This window comes from Zea mays, chromosome 2 (assembly GCF_902167145.1).
Source record: "Zea mays cultivar B73 chromosome 2, Zm-B73-REFERENCE-NAM-5.0, whole genome shotgun sequence".
Lineage (NCBI taxonomy): Eukaryota > Viridiplantae > Streptophyta > Magnoliopsida > Poales > Poaceae > Zea > Zea mays.
The window spans coordinates 170,089,640-170,107,279 of record NC_050097.1 but is presented as its reverse complement, the minus strand read 5'-3'; the positions used below and the strand labels follow the sequence as shown (position 1 = coordinate 170,107,279).

The 17,640-nt window shown below is 44.9% G+C and overlaps 1 protein-coding gene across 1 annotated transcript; it reads left to right on the top strand.

The window, feature by feature from the left end:
- The first annotated feature begins 10,784 nt into the window (after positions 1-10,784).
- Positions 10,785-15,466, top strand: LOC100501585 (monodehydroascorbate reductase homolog1). Its single transcript, NM_001196274.1, has 10 exons — positions 10,785-10,907; positions 11,159-11,230; positions 11,789-11,840; positions 11,941-12,021; positions 12,480-12,598; positions 12,770-12,989; positions 13,912-14,030; positions 14,122-14,247; positions 14,542-14,682; positions 14,930-15,466. Exons 1-10 carry the CDS (start codon positions 10,854-10,856, stop codon positions 15,251-15,253), a joined length of 1,308 nt encoding a protein of 435 aa, NP_001183203.1. The 5' UTR covers positions 10,785-10,853; the 3' UTR covers positions 15,254-15,466.
- The last annotated feature ends 2,174 nt before the right edge of the window (positions 15,467-17,640 follow it).

The following is a 17,640-nucleotide window of genomic DNA, read 5'->3' as shown; positions in this document are numbered from 1 at the left end:
CCAAAAGACATCACTGTGAACTCATACAAACCATACTTGGTAATGAATGCCGTCTTCGGAATGTCCGAAGGTCGGATCCTGAGCTGATGATAACCTGACCTCAAATCAATCTTGGAGAACACACTAGCTCCTCTCAACTGGTCGAACAGGTCTTCTATTCTAGGCAAGGGATACTTGTTCTTGATCATGACTTCATTTAAAGCTCGGTAATCGATACACATCCTCTTGGTGCCATCTTTATTTTCCACGAACAAGACAGGGGTGGCCCAAGGCGAGGTGCTTGGCCGGATGTAACCTTTCTCTGACAGCTCATCAATTTGCTTCTTAAGCTCAAGCAACTCTGGTCCAGATATTCTGTAAGCTCTCTTGAAGATAGGGGCGGTTCCAGGAAGAAGCTCTATAGCAAACTCAACTTTTCGCTCTGGTGGCATACCCGGTAAGTCCTTTGGAAACACATCTGGGAATTCGGACACAACCTTGATACTCTCGATCGGGTCTGCTTCACTGCTATCAACAGCTAGCTGATAACAACTTCCTTTCTTTGGCTCAGGCGGGACTAACTCGGTCACCACTTCCTCTCCTAGTGGGGACACCAACTTGATGGTCCTTTTATCACAACTGATAACTGCCCGATACTTATCTAGCCAATTCATCCCTAGGATGACATCTATTCCCTGAGTACCCATTACTATAAGGTTGGCGGGAAACGCTATCCCCCTTATTTCCACACTTATATTCAAACAAATGCTATCGACTCGAATTCTACCACCGGCTGAGTCAATTTGAATGGGGGTTGACATGGTAGTAATTGGAAGATTATGTGCTTCTACCCATGATGCAGTAATGAAAGAATGTGTTGCTCCAGTATCAAATAACACTTCTGCAATATGGGAGTCGACTGGGAACATACCTACTATCATGCCGGGGGTCTCCTGAACTGCTTCAGCCTCCAAGTGGTTCAGTCTCCCATGATTATAGCGCGGCTGAGAGCGGTTGCCTGCTCCGGGCTGAGGCACATTCTGCTCTGCTGGGGCATTGGGGCCTGACTGCTGCTGGGCTGCCTTCTTCGGACATTGCATCACCCAGTGGAAACATGCTCTGTTTCCAACCTGAGCTGGTGCTGCTTGACTGTTCTGCTGGGTTGCTGGGGCAGGAAGGCGAAGTGCCTGCTGATTCTGCCTCTGAAACTGACCTCCTGACTGATTGCTCTGACGGTTCTGATACTGGTGCTGAGGATACTGCCTTTGGAACTGCTGATGCTGAGGTGGACGCTGGTTCTGCCTGAACTGCTGAGGTTGATTGCTTGAGAAACGAGGACGATTGCTGCTTCCAGGCTGGGGTCCACTGATCTTGCGCTTACGATCTTCCATCTCCTTACGCTTCCTCTCTGTCATGATTGCTCTGTCAATCAGGTGCTGGAATGTCGGGAAGGTGTGATTCATCAGCTGATACTGAAGAGGGTCAACCAAGCCTCTCAGGAAACGGTACTGTCGTTTGGCATCGGTGTTGACATCTTCAGGAGCATAGCGAGACAACTGCAGAAACCTGTCCCGGTACTCACTGACAGACAATGGCCCTTGCTTGAGGGCCAGGAACTCCTCCTTCTTCACTATCATCAGACCTGCAGGAACATGGTACTAACGAAAGTTACCTCTGAACTCTTCCCAGGTGATGGCGTCAGGGTGGGCATGGGTGGCGAGGTAAGACTCCCACCATGATTGGGCTGCCCCTCTCAACAGACGGGGACCATACAGAACCTTCTCCCTGTCATCGCACTGAGCGGTATGCAACTCACGCTCCACAGTGCGCAGCCAGTCTTCAGCATCCATGGGGTCAGAAGAATGAGCGAACGTTGGTGGATGACCTCTCATGAATTCAGCACGCTTGTCTCTGGGCATCTGAGGCATCTGAGGCTGAGGTGGGGCCTGCTGCTGCTGCTGCTGAATGGCGGCCAAAGTCTGACCGATGGCTTGAACTGCCTCAGTCTGCAACAGAAACATCTGCTCGATCGACATCGGGGGCGGGGGCGGCAGGTGCTGCTGCTGGGGCACCTCCTCCTGTTGAGTGGCTCGCTCCTGCTGAGCACGCCTTCCTCCTCTGCGCCTGTTCTCTGACATCTGCAGAATGCAACCACACATCAGAACTGATCTGGCAAATCTTGCAGCATAAGAAAAGAGTATAGAATTCTTCAACAGCACTGAACAAATGAGCATCTTCACTGATCTCCAACACAGACCACACAGCTTCTCAGATAAAGAGGAAAGTGGAATAAAAGGTTTCCCAACTATATAACTAACTCCATTAACATAATAGGTAAACCAAAATGCAGGGGATACCCACATTCTGGTGACAGTCATTACAAAGATCCATACCAAACATAGTTCATCATGACAAACATAGATGCACATGATATAGCAAACTACCCTGTCTAACTAAGACTAACTAAGATTGAGACTAACGCTAAGACTGTAGCTTCTATGTATGTATTTCGTATTAATTACAAGATCCAACTCCAACGAACTATGGTTCTAGATCTATCTTGGTCTTGCAGTCGGGATTGCCATAAGACTGGTGTCCACGCTGAGGTGAGCGGTACGGGTGCTGAGTCCCGACGGGAGCGGGGGAACCACCATCCAGGTGATGACGTTCCGCGCGCTCAGCCCGCAGCAGGGCGATCTCAGCACGAGCCCTACTCAGCTCGTCTAATGCATGGTCCAGCTCCGTGTTTAGCACGGCGGCTAGGTTGACTGTGCTGCTCAACCTAGGATTGCCCTCACCAACAGGTGAGACAATCGCGCCTCCTGTGCTGCCAGATGGACGGCGGGGGTAATACTTCAGGTCAAGACCGTCAGCTGCCCCACCGAAAACCGAGTAGTAGTGCGAAAGCGCACGCCGTGCAGCATCTTGCATGGCTGCCTCAGCTGAGTCCCGCTCAGAAATAGAATAGTGCTCTGAGCAGGCCTCCACACCCTGGAGACTGTTCTCCGGGCAGCGCACCAAGCAGGTTGCCTCGCAGCGGTCCGGGTAGACCCCGCGACTGTGCTGGTAGACCACACAGCGATACTCGACGGACCAAGTATGCCGGTTAAATGCCCGACGTAGCAGGGTGTCGAGCGCATCGTGGAAGTGACACCCGCGAGCAGCGTCGCGAGTGATGGGTCGAGCAACCCATCCTTCCGGCTCAGGGTTAGCAGAGAAGTCGGTGTCGTGGATCGAGCTGTCGTCGCCACCTCCGTCGTCTGGGTCTCCTCCAGCAGCTACTCCAGAAGCTGGGGCGCCCAGTGGTGGTGCAGGGGGCGCCTCCAGAGGAAGCATAGGGGAGCAGCTCCTCACGGACTCTATCTCCTGTTGGAGCGAGAAAGAAGAGCCCTGCTGCTCCTGTCGTCGACGTTCCTGCTCCTCACGCAGGCGGTGGTGCAGTCTCTCCAAGTGGCTGGACTGTCCGGCCACGGGACGGCGAAGCGGACGCTCAGCAAGGCGGGAGGGTAAGAAGGGGATGACTGACTTTCGTGCAGTGTGTCTAAGTCGAGCCATCTACAAAAGACATCGCAAGCAAAAGGGTGAGAACAGAATTAATATGACTAGCAAATAATGAATCATAAGTAAAGGAAGGATTAGAATAAAACACAATTTTCAGCAAGGTATTATATATAGTAGAACATAGGTTTGGTCGGTATGACCAACTTTTGAAGGGATATCAAAGTCAAGGCAGGGACAGAGGTCTATAGTCCTTAGAACGACCATTCTACTCTAGGTTAGCGGTCCTACAGTCAGCACGGCTTTGATACCACTTATGTCACACCCGGTTTTAGAAGGCAAACCGAATGCGAACCATGTACGTGCCAGGATCAGTTATTCACGTACACAGCAGTTACATAACATGGACATCATCACACAGTGCTCAAAATAGTATTAATAAGGGAAATAGTCGATTACATCATACGTCTGAGACGTCCATATAGTCCTTACAATTAATCAAAGTGCGGAAAAGAAACGTAGATAACCGCGGCCTTCACAGGCAGCCGACTGGGGGTTGCCGCTAACCCACACCTAGAACTCGTCGTAGTCTTGGAACTCCTGGAAGTCTCCTTCCACAGCTTCATCTTCGCCTGAGCAGTGGTTGCAATGCTGACAACCTGGGGATGGGGGGGGTTTGGTGTGTAGAGCAAGGGTGAGTACACATCAACATACTCAGCAAGTATCCTGTTTGGCTGTAGTGGACTAGCTTTATATGGGGGATAAGTCAAGCAATTGCTTTTAGTTGGTCAGATTATTACTTACTAGTAGAAAGCCAAGTTTTAGCATTAACCCAAGTTATTAACCCAAACGTACTCCTTTCCAAACAGAAAGAGTACCACTTACCATTACCATAAGCATGATCATAACCATCCTCATCATCATCTGTAAACCAACCATCTCTCATCAAGTATCACTAATCACTGGAGCTCCCTTGGCCGCTCATAACCGTGAGCACGGCTGATATATCAGTTTTCAAACACTCTGCAGAGGTTGTGCACTTTACCCACAAGCCGTGATTCCCTTTCTGCCCGGAGAGAGCTACTCCCCATTGACCACTACCTAGGTGGACTAGCAGGGCATCACTACGTAGCCTTTACAAAGATTCCCCGGGGCTGTAGCCACCCGTTAGGTTTCCTAAATGCACCGCACTCCTCCCCAAGGGGCGAACCCAAACTTGGCAGAGCGAGCCGCATACACCGAGCCCCATTGACGGCACGACGGCTAAGTGAACTACACCCCGGATCCTCTAATTATTCAGCTAAGGGCATCCCATTCCACCCTGATGGTTGCACTGTTTTCCCGGGCGGTCATCCATAGAACAGGTCCTTACGGAGAGGCACTCGAGAAACCGCTCGAGCCCCCTTGATGACCACAAGTACAACATCATAATAAGAGAAGGGAAAACAGCGTATCATAGATAATCTCATCATGTTCATTGATTAGAGTTTGAGCAATAGCATAAAGCTAAACAATAATAATCCAACCCAGATAGGTAAACAAGGACATGGATCACAAAAGCTAGTCAATCCTTAGGCATAAATGTGTAAAGCGGGAGATGAATTAAATAATGAATAGGACAGAGATAGGTCAAGGGACACTTGCCTCCACCAACCGACTGCTGCTCAGGGGCTTCTCCTGCGAGTTCCTCGGGCTCTTCGACCGAATCGTTCTCTATGCGATTGCAAGCATACATACATTCATCCATTCAAATTGGGAAACAAACAGTACATCATACAAGGGAACAAATAAAGTGAATATGCATCAAGTATGACATTCGATATCGCATTCATTATGGTTAGAAAGAAACGGGAAAAGGTCTCGCGGGGGGGGGGGGGGGGTTAAAGCTTATGCACTAATGATTAGTTACAATTGGTTCTAACAAAAGAATTTAGTTATATGCACTAATGGAAACCTAGTCATTTTTAGTTGATCAACATTGAACTGGATAAACAATTGATTATATGAATTAACTAGCGTAACAGAATTCTAAATTAAATTTCCTATTTCAATAACATGAACAATGATTAACCTGCCTAAAATAAAATAAATAACAGTAATGAAAGAAAATAAAATAAATAAATAAATAAAAAAGGGGGGGTTGAACCGGCCAGGGGGCGGTTGAACCGGCCTGGGCAGGGGCGGGGGCGGCCAAGCCGGCGGCGGGCGGCCGAGCTGGCGGGGGGGGGGGGGGGGTGCGGCCGAACCGGCGGGGGCGCAGGGGTAGGGGGCGGCCGAGCCGGCGCGCAGGGGCGGCCGAGCCGGCCAGGGGAGGGCAGGGCGCGCAGGGGCGGCGGCGGCCGAGCTGGGCGGCGGGCGGCCGGACCGGGGCGCAGGGGCAGGGGGCGGCCAAGCCGGGTAGGGGGAAGGGGAGGGGAGATGGGGGAGGGAGGAGAGGGGGAGGGGGACCTCACCGGGGACGGGGACGGGCGGCCGAACCGGCGACGAGCAGGGGCGGCGGCTGGGGTGGGGAAGAGAGAGAATGAGAGGGAGGGAGAGGGATTGGGGGAATTGGGGGGAAAGGGAGGGGGCGGCTGGGCCAATGGGCCCAAAGGGGGCGCGCGGGGGGGGGGGGGGGGGGGGGGGGGGGGGGCTGGGCCGGTCGGGGCGGCCCACGGCGCGGGAGAGAGAAAAAAGAAGAGGAGAGAGAGAAAGAAAAAGAAAAAGAAAGAAAAGTTTTTTCTCCTTTTCGAAATCCGATCTTCCTAGATGAATGCACTTACATTTCTAAGCAATCAAAGAATGCATAGTTCGGCATGGTGCATCAAACAACATAGAGTAATTTAGGGTTTTTCTTTACACGGGAATTCCAAGCCAAACCCCGCTATAACTTTGGAAAAGATCAAGGTTTAGCGAGGGAACGAGAAAAGAAAAGGGTAATGCCTGAATTTGGTGAGAGAAAAGAAGAAAAAATTCTACCCCCAAATTCAGGGCGTTACAACCACGAGCAGGAGTACCATTCCGATTATACATTGCAGCTAAGGATAAGGTCATTGGGGCTGTTCTGACACAAGAAACCGAGGGGAAGGAGCATGTGGTGACATATCTAAGCCGAAGATTGGTGGATGCTGAAACAAGGTACACTTTTATTGAAAAGTTATGCTTATGCTTGTTTTTTGCATGCACCAAATGTAGATGTTATTTACTGTCTAGTCATTGCACTGTTTCTGGTCAAGCCGATGTGATCAAATACATGTTGCATAACCCAATTATGAGTGGTAGAATTGGTAAGTGGGCTTATGCACTCATAGAATATGACTTGGACTATGAACCATTGAAATCTATGAAAGACCAAGTCATAGCGGATTTCATTGTAGAACATCGGGTTAATAATATTCATGAACTAGACATGTCATACCTCACTATTACTCCTTGGACTTTATATTTTGATGGATCGGTTTGCAATGAAGGGCAAGGAATTGACATTGTGCTTGTTTCACCAAGTAATGTCTCCTTTGACTTCTCTAGCCGATTGAAAACTTATTGCACTAATAATCAAGCTGAATATGAGGCCCTCCTATTCGGCTTAGAACTTTTAAATGGTATGGGAGTAAAACATGTGAAGGTATTTGGTGATTCTCAGCTGGTTGTCCAACAAGTGTTAGAAGAATATCAATGTTTTGATGGTACTCTAAATAGTTACCTTGAGAAATGTTGGAGCATAATTCATTCTTTTGACGAATTCAGTATTCGGCATATCTCTAGAGTTGAGAATCATAGAGCTAACGATTTGGCACAAGATGCATCAGGTTATCGGATAAAGAGAGGGAAGTTTCACAAAACTGAAAATCTGATAACCAGTGCAGAGCCAAATTCCCAGGTCGCGGACCGTCCGCGTGATGGCGCCGGACCGTCCGGGGTTACCAGAAATGTTCTCTTAATCGATTCGGCTGACAATGAAGCCGATGCAAGAGATTGGAGGACACCTATACTTAATTATTTACGAAATCCCAATATCAAAACAGATAAGAACATTCGGCGAACAACTTTCAAGTATGTTTTGATGAGTGACGAACTTTACCGCCGAACAGTCAATGACATCCTGCTTAAGTGCTTGGGCCCAGATGATGCTATATTAGCCATGACCGAAGTACATGAAGGGATTTGTGGTACTCATCAATCAGCTCCAAAGATGAATTGGTTGTTGCGAAGGTCCGGTTTTTATTGGCCTAGTATGATAGCTGATTGTTTCAAGTACTACAAGGGTTGCCAAGTGTGTCAAAAATTCGGCGACCTACAGTTGGTTCCTGCAGCCGAATTACATCCTATCATCAAGCCTTGGCCGCTCAGATGATGAGGATTAGACTTTATTGGAGAAATTCATCCTTCATCATCAAAGGGGCATCGGTTTGTGTTAGTTGCCACTGACTACTTCACCAAATGGACTGAAGCCGTTGCTCTAAAGAACATGACACACAAGGAGGTAATCGAGTTTATAACTGAGCATATTATTCATAGATTCGGCATTCCCCGAACCTTAACTACAGATCAAGGTACTTCTTTTATGTCAAAGGATGTACGTGAATTTGCTGAATTATACAAAATTAAGCTGCTTAATTCATCTCCATATTATGCTCAGGCCAATGGTCAGACCGAGTCTAGCAATAGGACATTGGTTAATTTGATAAAAAAGAAAATTTCTGATAATCCTAAACATTGGCATAAGATTTTGTCTGAGGCTTTATGGGCTCATAGAATATCTAAACATAGGGCTACTAAAGTATCTCCTTTTGAGCTTGTCTATGGGCAGGAAGCAGTGTTGCCTGTGGAAATAAGTTTGAATGCTGTCAGGTTCGCTAGAAAAATGATCTAACTGCTACTGATTATTATGATTCAATGATGGATAATATTGATGAGGTGACCGACAAAAGGATTATAGCTTTGGGAGCAATAGAAAAGGACAAAATCATGGTAGCCAGGGCCTACAACAAGAAGGTCAAAGCAAAATCATTTCAAGTAGGGGACCTGGTGTGGAAGACCATTCTGCCTCTAAGGAATAGAGACCGGAAGTTCGGGAAATGGTCACCAAGTTGGGAAGGTCCTTATAAGGTAAAACAGGTGATGTCTGGCAACGCCTATTTGCTACAAACATTGCAAGACAAGGGTTTGCCTAAGGCTTTGAATGGGCGTTTCCTCAAACAGTACCATCCTAGTATGTGGCAAGATGCCTAAGAGAACCGATGTAATCACATCGAGTTAGTTGCTTTTGGTTTGCTCAGCTCCACCAAAAGGCAGGGGGGCATATGTTGAGCACCAAATTGAGCGGGCGGACGGTCCTCGCTTGCGCAGAGCAGTTTAGGGTTCCGAGTTTTGTGCTATGATTGTTGGCTAGATTCGCGGAATTAACTCGGAATCTAGTCGTGTAAAGGGTCCAGCCCCCCTCCTCTATATAAAGAGAGGTCTACGGCCGATTTGTAACAAACAATCTAATCAATACAACTTTTATTCGCATTTTATCCTAGGAGTAGTTCTAGTCTAGTTTAGGTTTAGCCTCTCAATTCCCAAATTCTTCGCCTCTCTTCGACTCTACGCCGATTGGAGGAGTCTAGGTCGGCCGGCCCGAGCCTAGACAACTCCTAGGATCTCTCCTCCCCGACGGGGTCCCTCCCGGAAGCGAGATCCAGGCCGCCGCCGGCGACTTCCGCCGCCCCTGCGCACGCGCGGACCGTCCGGCCTCAGGGCGCGGACCGTCCGGCCGTCAGGCAGAGGACCCAAGCTCCTGCACCAGGTCGCGGACCGTCCGGCCCCAGGCCGCGGACCGTCCGCGCCTGATCAGAGAACACCGCCGCTGGTTCTTCTTGAGTATTTGGCGCTCCGAAAAGGCGTCAACAGGGACATTTGCGATGTCAAATAAGGCACCGAACAAAATTACAGTGGTGTAAAAGGAATTTTCCATTAATCTTGTGAAGTCTATTTAAAAAACATTTTAAATAAAAATCTTAAAACATGGCCTATAAATTAGGTATCATTTATGAATTAAGTATTTCTATGTTTAAATTATGTATTTTTATTTAATAATTATATAATTTTTGTTCATGTTTTATGAATTATGTAAATTTTATTTGATTAATTATGTATTTGGATGAATTTATATTTCGATAAAATGTCATGTTTCATTTTAACTGAAAAATTAGATCTTGTTCCAAACCTTTAGAGCTAATTATTAGTCAACTACTGAGTTGTTAGCTGTTTTTAGCCGGGTTGGAGCAGCTGACAAATAATAGCTATTTGAAAGGTATAGCTAATAATTATATGGTACATTAATTGATCGTTCTAAACCTCTAAACTAATTTTAGCTATTAATAGAGAAAAGTTGAAATGACACTGAGTTAGTTATAGTCTAACGGTAAAAACTATGCTGTAGAACGTGCGGTAGATAACATGACTCTAGCAAAACTCCAAGTGGGAGCCAGCAAACACTAGCCCTAGTTACGGAGATGCAAACTTCATGTAGTTTCAAGAACTGTATATATTTTTTTGGAATACCTTTTTTATGCTCTACTCTGGAACAAAGTTGTTTTATCTAGAGTTCCAAAGTAAAACTATTTCGGAGCAGATATAGAGGATCCCACGTGCTAAAGTTTAGCAAAGTTTAGCCCTCTCAAATAAAGACATAAAATTTGGCATATAGATAATATTTAGATGCAATGCTAAAGCGTAGTACATAGATATAGAAAAGACATACATGCATACCCTTAATTAATGCGTGATGGAGCGAGGGGCAGGGGATGTTTCTCATTTGGATCACTTTTAGCTAACTCTAGCAGTCTAGCTTACTTTAGAGGAGCTAAACTATTAATAAGTGATGAACTTTAGTATTGCACGTTTAGTATTTTTATTTATATATTTGAGGGCCAGTTTAGGAATTATATTTTTCTAAGGAAAAATAAATTACTTTATTTAGAAAAATAGAAATTTCTCGAGGACTTTAAATGCTAAATTTTAGCTAAAGTATCGATCAAACAAGCCCAGTTGAAACCAGCCTCATTAATGAGAACCCAACGGCGTGAGTCGCACCACGTGTTCCGCCTACCTCGAGGAAACCAGCCAATGGACAGCCACCACATTTTCCGTGTTCGCTTCCTAGTTTCTATTGATCCACCGACATCTGGGCCCGGAGCTTCTCGGGCCCCCGTGGCAGCCGTTCGATCAAGCACAGAGCTGGTGCTTACTAGTATCGCCACTAGAGACGCCTCCACCCGCTCCCACTCGTCTTCTCCCTCCCTAGTCGCTCCCCAAATCGGATCTCCAGGCCGGCAGAAGTTGAGCGGACTGACTGGTCACTGTAGTTCGATCGAATCCGAGTAGGGCTGATACAGTTCGATTCGGCGGGAGGCATGGCGTCCGAAAAGCACTTCAAGTACGTCATCCTCGGCGGCGGCGTCGCGGCGGTGCGTGCCCGTGCTTCTCCCTACGTCACGGCTCCCTGGTTTCCGATTAGTTTCATTTTGTGTGAATGAGATCGATGACTTTATCCGCACTCAAAATTGAGTGAGATTTTACATTTTTTCGTTCGTGTCTGATGTCATTCTTGTTTGCTTGTACCCAGCGATTCCTCCAAACTGTTTTTGTATTCCATCGAATCATCTCTAGATCTCGAACGCGAACTCGTTTTTGCTCAATTTCCGAGTGAATTTTGCAGGGGTACGCGGCGCGGGAGTTCGCCAAGCAGGGAGTTAAGCCTGGGGAGCTTGCAATCATCTCCAAGGAGGCTGTATGTTTCTCTCTCCCCCGTCCTGAGGCGTGAGCCTTATGCGGCTTTGCCAGACCTTTTTAATCTGTTCTCTTGTTGACCGATCAAAGAGGCTTTGACGCCTGCAAATTGTTGCACAAGTGGATACCTACTGGCTACTCAGATACAGTTGAACTTTACAACTTGTACATGAACTGATAACGAATGAAGGGGCTAGGCTATGTAATAGCTAGGCATGTCGCTCTGCTGAAATATTTGCTTATTAATCCTCATTCCTTTTACCAAAACAAAAATTCGCATGTGTTATTTTCATAGTCACTACTACTAATCCACCGAACAAGTGCTTACATAATGGTTAATACAGTGAATTGAGTTGGCAGTCAATAAGTGAGAGCAAACACATAGGATCAGGGATGCCCCAGCCTTGCATGGAAGGGTGCAAAAATAGTTCTTGTATTCTCAATCTGTGAACTCATTTGACAATCTACTAATGATAGTCTAGCCTTTAAAATTTCTATGTGGCGGTTCTTGTTTCTAAATGCATAGGCTACCCATTTCTTACCACAATTTCTTTGACAGGTGGCTCCTTACGAGCGTCCTGCCCTAAGCAAAGGTTACCTCTTTCCTACGAGTAAGTCCTTGATGCGATGTTTTCTTTCCCTTTAATCTCTCATCTACTTAGCACATTGGTTCATGCGAAGTTCTGTTGTGTTATGTCTTACTGTGAATAGATGCTGCAAGACTCCCAGGATTTTATGTATGTGTGGGAAGTGGTGGAGAGAAGCTATTGCCTGAGTGGTACTCAGAGAAAGGTACAATTCACAATTTTTTCTTATGTGTTGAACCATGTTTGAATTCTTTATTTGTGGTCATCGGAGTTGCATCATTCATTTTATACTGTTAAACTTCTGCTGGGAATTTTTTTAAGGAGCATACTTGATGGAACCTCAAAATTTCGTACTTAGCTTGTAAATGATGCTATCACAGATACCCAATTCACTGTTTTTTTTTGCCGTACGAGGGTACCTTAGCTGGTTAGCCTTACAAATATATAGTTCACCAATGAGATGCTCGTTCTAAAGTACGATATTTTTGTTTGGCTGAATGCCATCTTAATCATAACTGTGGTGATTTTATTTTGTCAGTACCAAAACTGTGGATCCCTGAGTACCGCATGTCCACTGTCTATTTGGTGCTTCAAGAGTATTCATATGGTTGCTATGATATGCTTTTGGACACATATCACATATTTTATTACATCTGTTGGCAGGCATTGAGCTGATCCTTAGTACAGAAATTGTCAAAGCTGATCTTTCCACCAAGACTCTGACTAGTGCAGCTGGAGCAAACTTTACATATGAGATCTTGCTCATTGCTACTGGCTCCTCGGTATACCTATATTTCCCTTCTGCTGCTTATGTATTTGTTTCCTGAATATCTTTTGATGATGGTGCAAAATGTTGCCCTTCAAAGCTATTAAAGATTTGTTCACTGGTTACTAGTTACTCCTATTTTTTTTGGCATAATAATGAACCACAACTGTTTCCACTTGCTTTCCAGGTCATAAAGCTCACCGATTTTGGCACACAAGGAGCTGATTCTAACAACATTCTATATCTAAGGGAAATTGATGATGCTGACAAGCTGGTTGCAGCTATCCAGGCAAAGAAGGGTGGCAAGGCAGTGGTTGTTGGAGGAGGTTATATCGGCCTCGAACTGAGTGCAGCCCTGAAGATCAATGACTTTGATGTCACTATGGTGTTTCCTGAACCTTGGTGCAGTAAGTGTCATCATTCACATATTGCGACTGCTAATTTGTACTCCCTTGATAGGAATCGGGGCGGATTCCCGGATTGATTGTAGGTTGTAGTTGTGGGTGATTGGTGGCCGGGGTTTGAGGCGCGATGCACAGCGGCGGGGCGCCGTGTTCACCGCGCGTGAGAGGAGAGAGGCGCGAGGAAAGGGGCAGCTAGGTCACAGTAATCTCCCGGCTCCCTCTGGGAAGCCGGAACAATCTTGTTTCTGCTTGATCTATAGAGTGGTGCTTACAATTATTTATACTCCCTTCTAGTCCTTATCTAATGAGATAGATCTCCTCTTTTCTCTCTAACAAATCTTATCTTATAATCCCTATCTTTTCTCTAACAAATCTTATCTTCTAATCCTTATTTGCATGCAATCTTATCTGCATGCTTTATGTTGTTGCCCGGCGCCTATAGTGGCGGCCGGTCATAACATCCCTCCTATTTTTATAGTGCTTATTTTGAGTTGGGAGGCCTTTGTAGGCATATCTTGACATTGCTTTCCTTTTTATAATACTGGGCCAATTGTTACAAAATCATTAATAACAGATTAAAAGTACCTTTGAAGTAGAAACCTTTTGATATTATTTTTTCCACAATAAATTTGCATAGAGTTTGATTAATCCTCGACCAGAACTTATGATACCTTTGAAGTAGAAACCTTTTGATATTATTTTTTCCACAATAAATTTGCATAGAGTTTGATTAATCCTCGACCAGAACTTATGATGCTTGAATTTCTCTTACCAAAATATCATATCTTATGAAAGTTAACGTAGGGAGTACACTTTCTATGCAGCAGCGAAATGTAAATCACTTTGATCATGCAGTGAAATGATATTGTAGTGACAAGAACTATTCACACAACAAAATAACTCTGCTTACTGCCATTTCATGTAGTGCCTCGCCTCTTCACTGCCGATATTGCTGCTTTCTATGAGGCTTACTATACTAACAAAGGTGTAAAGATCTTGAAGGGCACGCTAGCTGTTGGTTTTGATGCTGATGCCAATGGTGATGTATGTAAAACCCCCCAAAGCCCAGTTTAGCTGTAAATTTCTATCTGTAGATCCAAAGGTTTACTTGATTTAATTTGTTTCTTGCTTACAGGTCACTGCAGTTAAGCTAAAGGATGGCACAGTACTTGAAGCCGATATTGTTGTTGTCGGTGTTGGAGGCAGACCATTGACTACTCTCTTCAAGGGTCAAGTTGCTGAGGAGAAGGGTGGAATCAAGGTTACTTTGCTTCCGATTCATCATTTTTCAACTCCGAGCAGATCACCGCAGATAATACTAGGGTTGTTTTAATAAACATGTGTTAGTGATGATGCTATTTTCTCGTTTTCCTTGTTAAAAGGTGCATTTACACATGCATTATTCTCTTTTGTGAGCAACAGCATTCACCTTAGTTTTTCTCCATTTTGGTTTCACTCCGTGTCCCTGTTTCTTCTTTTATAATAATACTCAACTACCAAGCTTTTTGTTCTGATTTATACCTTAATATCTGACATGCCCAAAATTTCCATGCAGACTGACGCTTCCTTTGAAACAAGCGTTCCTGGAGTATATGCCATTGGTGATGTGGCTACCTTCCCTTTGAAGATGTACAATGAGTTGAGGAGAGTGGAACATGTTGACCATTCTAGAAAGTCTGCAGAGCAGGCTGTAAAGGTGTGGCTATCCTTTGTTATCTATTGACTTCACTCTTCCAATTTAGTGTCTGTAGTTCGTAAAGCCTTTAACCTGGATCAAAATTCCCTTCAAGCACCCTGTGAACTTAGTTGGCTTAGAGTGAAATGCATCCCCCCCCCCCCCCCCCCCCCCCCCCCAAAAAAAAAAGTAGTGTAATTCATTTATATTGTCATCCGTTTGGTATCCAAATTGGTTGCGATGGTAATGTTATGGCCTCTTATTTCAGGCGATCAAGGGCAAAGAGTCCGGTGAACCAGTTCCGGAGTATGACTACCTGCCATACTTCTACTCCCGATCATTCGACCTGGCGTGGCAATTCTACGGCGACAACGTGGGCGAAACCATCCTGTTTGGCGACAGTGACCCCACCTCCAGCAAGCCCAAGTTCGGCTCGTACTGGATTAAGGACGGCAAGGTCTTGGGCGCCTTCCTGGAGGGCGGGTCACCGGACGAGAACAAGGTCATTGCCAAGGTGGCGAAAACCCAGCCGCCGGTCGCTAACCTCGAGGAGCTCAAGAAGGATGGCCTCCAGTTCGCCAGCAAGATCTGAGACGCTCCCGTTCCATGTAAAATTCCGTGTCATCGTGAAGGTTCTTCTGGAGCTCTGGTCATGATTGAGAAATGTTCTGCTACAGATGTTATACTACATACGTGACTACACTACATGATATATTCGGTTTTCTGATTGTGATATCTGTACGTGGCTACACTCACATGTGAGATTTGAATAAGTCCTGCAGCCTCAGGGCTCAGCTAGCACAGCACAGACCACAGATACCCTTTTTTTTTATTATTATTGTTCTCGCCCGGTCGCTCGCGTCCTGGCAGGCACTGAAATGGCGGCGGCCACCAGCTGCCTCGCTTCATCGCCTCGCCTATAGGCTACGCTGGCCGCGAGCTCCAGGCGGAGGAGTTGGCATCCCAGCTCCCACGTTTGCAGGCATTCACTTCCACGTTCCTGCGAATGTTGTTGTCCAGAGCCACAGCAGTCAGTAGGTACCATGCCACGCATTGTGAACAAACGTGACCCTTCCGTGGTGGCCTAGGTTCAACTTGCATCTTCATTAAGGTCGAAAATCAGTTAACTCAGACCTGTTTGGAACAACTCAGTTAGTTTATAAAAACAGAGGTAGTTCCAAAACATATTAGTTTATGTCTCAGTTTATATAAATTGGATTTATAGTTTTTTAAAAACCAAGAAAAAACCAAAAATGCTAACTTCTTCTAACTAAAAAAATAAAAATTGGTTTCTTAAAATCTAGATTGCTTCTAAAACAGTACATGAGCTCCTATGCCAGAGTTTGGGGTTACGGTAACATGCTTCGACCGCTTTCCCGGGTTATGGTAACATGCTTCGGCCGCTTCCCTCTCATTACCGGTTGTCATTGAATCGGTTAAAGGCTTAAAGCTATTTTAATTTTGTAAGTTTGAAGCGGTTTATTTTTTTTATCAATGTACTACCTCCATTCACAAATATACAACTTTGTTGGCATTTAAAAAAACCTTAACCACTCAACTTATTCAAAATATTTATTCAAAAATGTAAAATTTTAAATCACATTCAAACAAATTTGAGCGATAAAACACATCAGTACAAAATAAATGATAACTTATAATTTTTTTAATAAAACGACTGGTTAAAGTTTTTTTTTTAAAAAAGTCAATAACGTCATATATTTGTAAACAGAGGGAGTATACCCGTGTGGCCTTTTATATCACATCCTCAACGTATGGAAATTTAGTATACCTGGGCTAGTTTGGAAATTTAAATCTCCTCCATGATTTTGAGGGGTTGAGAGGAAAATCAAACTAATTTGCCCCTCAATTCTTGGAAATCCCAGAGTAGATTCACGACGTGTTTGGTTTGTAGGTTGGGCTACTTTTGAAGTCATCCGAACCTGCCTCCGAGCCTACATCAACGTTTGGTTTGAATCGCGGAATAATATAAACCCCTCTTACTACGAGACATTTACCTAGCCAACACTTAGATCCGGCTCTACCCAAACTTTTTTAGTTCACACCAACATTACCCACTTGTGCGACTGTTGCTAAGCAATTTTGGGATACCAAACGGACCTCACCAGATGATAATCTTAAAGTGACCAATTTACCCTCTTTTGCAATCAGTTTCGCTACATCACGTGTTCTCTATCTAATTGCCCGCCCCTTGATTTCTATGTTATGTAAGCATGCATGATCAACTCACTCCACGAGAAACCGCTGGACCGCTTCATTTGGAGCTGGGCCATGATGAACGAGATACACCATCGGACCAAATGCGCTGTTAAGTTTTCAAACTGGCCCTTATATATTTTGTGGACTAAAAAACACCAACAAAAATATAACAAGACCCCCCACTCACACACACACCTCCGCGGGGAGTAGAGATGGCAACGAGTACAAATCCACTAGGTTTTGCCATCCCAAACCCGTACCCATGAAAAATATCTATACCCATTAAAAAAACCCATACCCATATCGAGTTTGAAATTTTGTCCAAACCCGTACCCATCAGGGTTAGCGGGTACCCACGAGTTTTATCTCGAATATGCTTGTTCTTCTCATAATAAATAAATTATAATGAATAATGAGATCGTGGTCCAAAATTTATGTGATGAACAATGAGTTCATGATTTGGTATAAAAATTATTAGTAAAGAGAATGAAATATAAATAATAAGTTGTATAATCAAGTGACCTTGCACTATCCACATATATAATGCTAGTAAAAACTATAATAGCAAGCAAGCAACACTCTCACCAGCTACTTAAACATTCACCATTGATAAAAAAATAGGAAGTAAATAAGGAGATAACAAGTTTGTTGTTCGTTTATAAAATAAAATGACAATACATAATAGGTTTGATCGGGTTTAAAAAACTCACGGGTTCACAGGTTTAGGTACTATAGGAACAAACTCGTACTCATGAACCTATT

Coding starts and splice junctions, on each gene's coding strand:
- LOC100501585 (NM_001196274.1), top strand. CDS start 10,854: ATGGCGTCCGAAAAGCACTTCAAGTACGTCATCCTCGGCGGCGGCGTC. Junction 10,908..11,158: donor TCGGCGGCGGCGTCGCGGCG/GTGCGTGCCCGT, acceptor TGAATTTTGCAG/GGGTACGCGGCGCGGGAGTT. Junction 11,841..11,940: donor AGGTTACCTCTTTCCTACGA/GTAAGTCCTTGA, acceptor TACTGTGAATAG/ATGCTGCAAGACTCCCAGGA.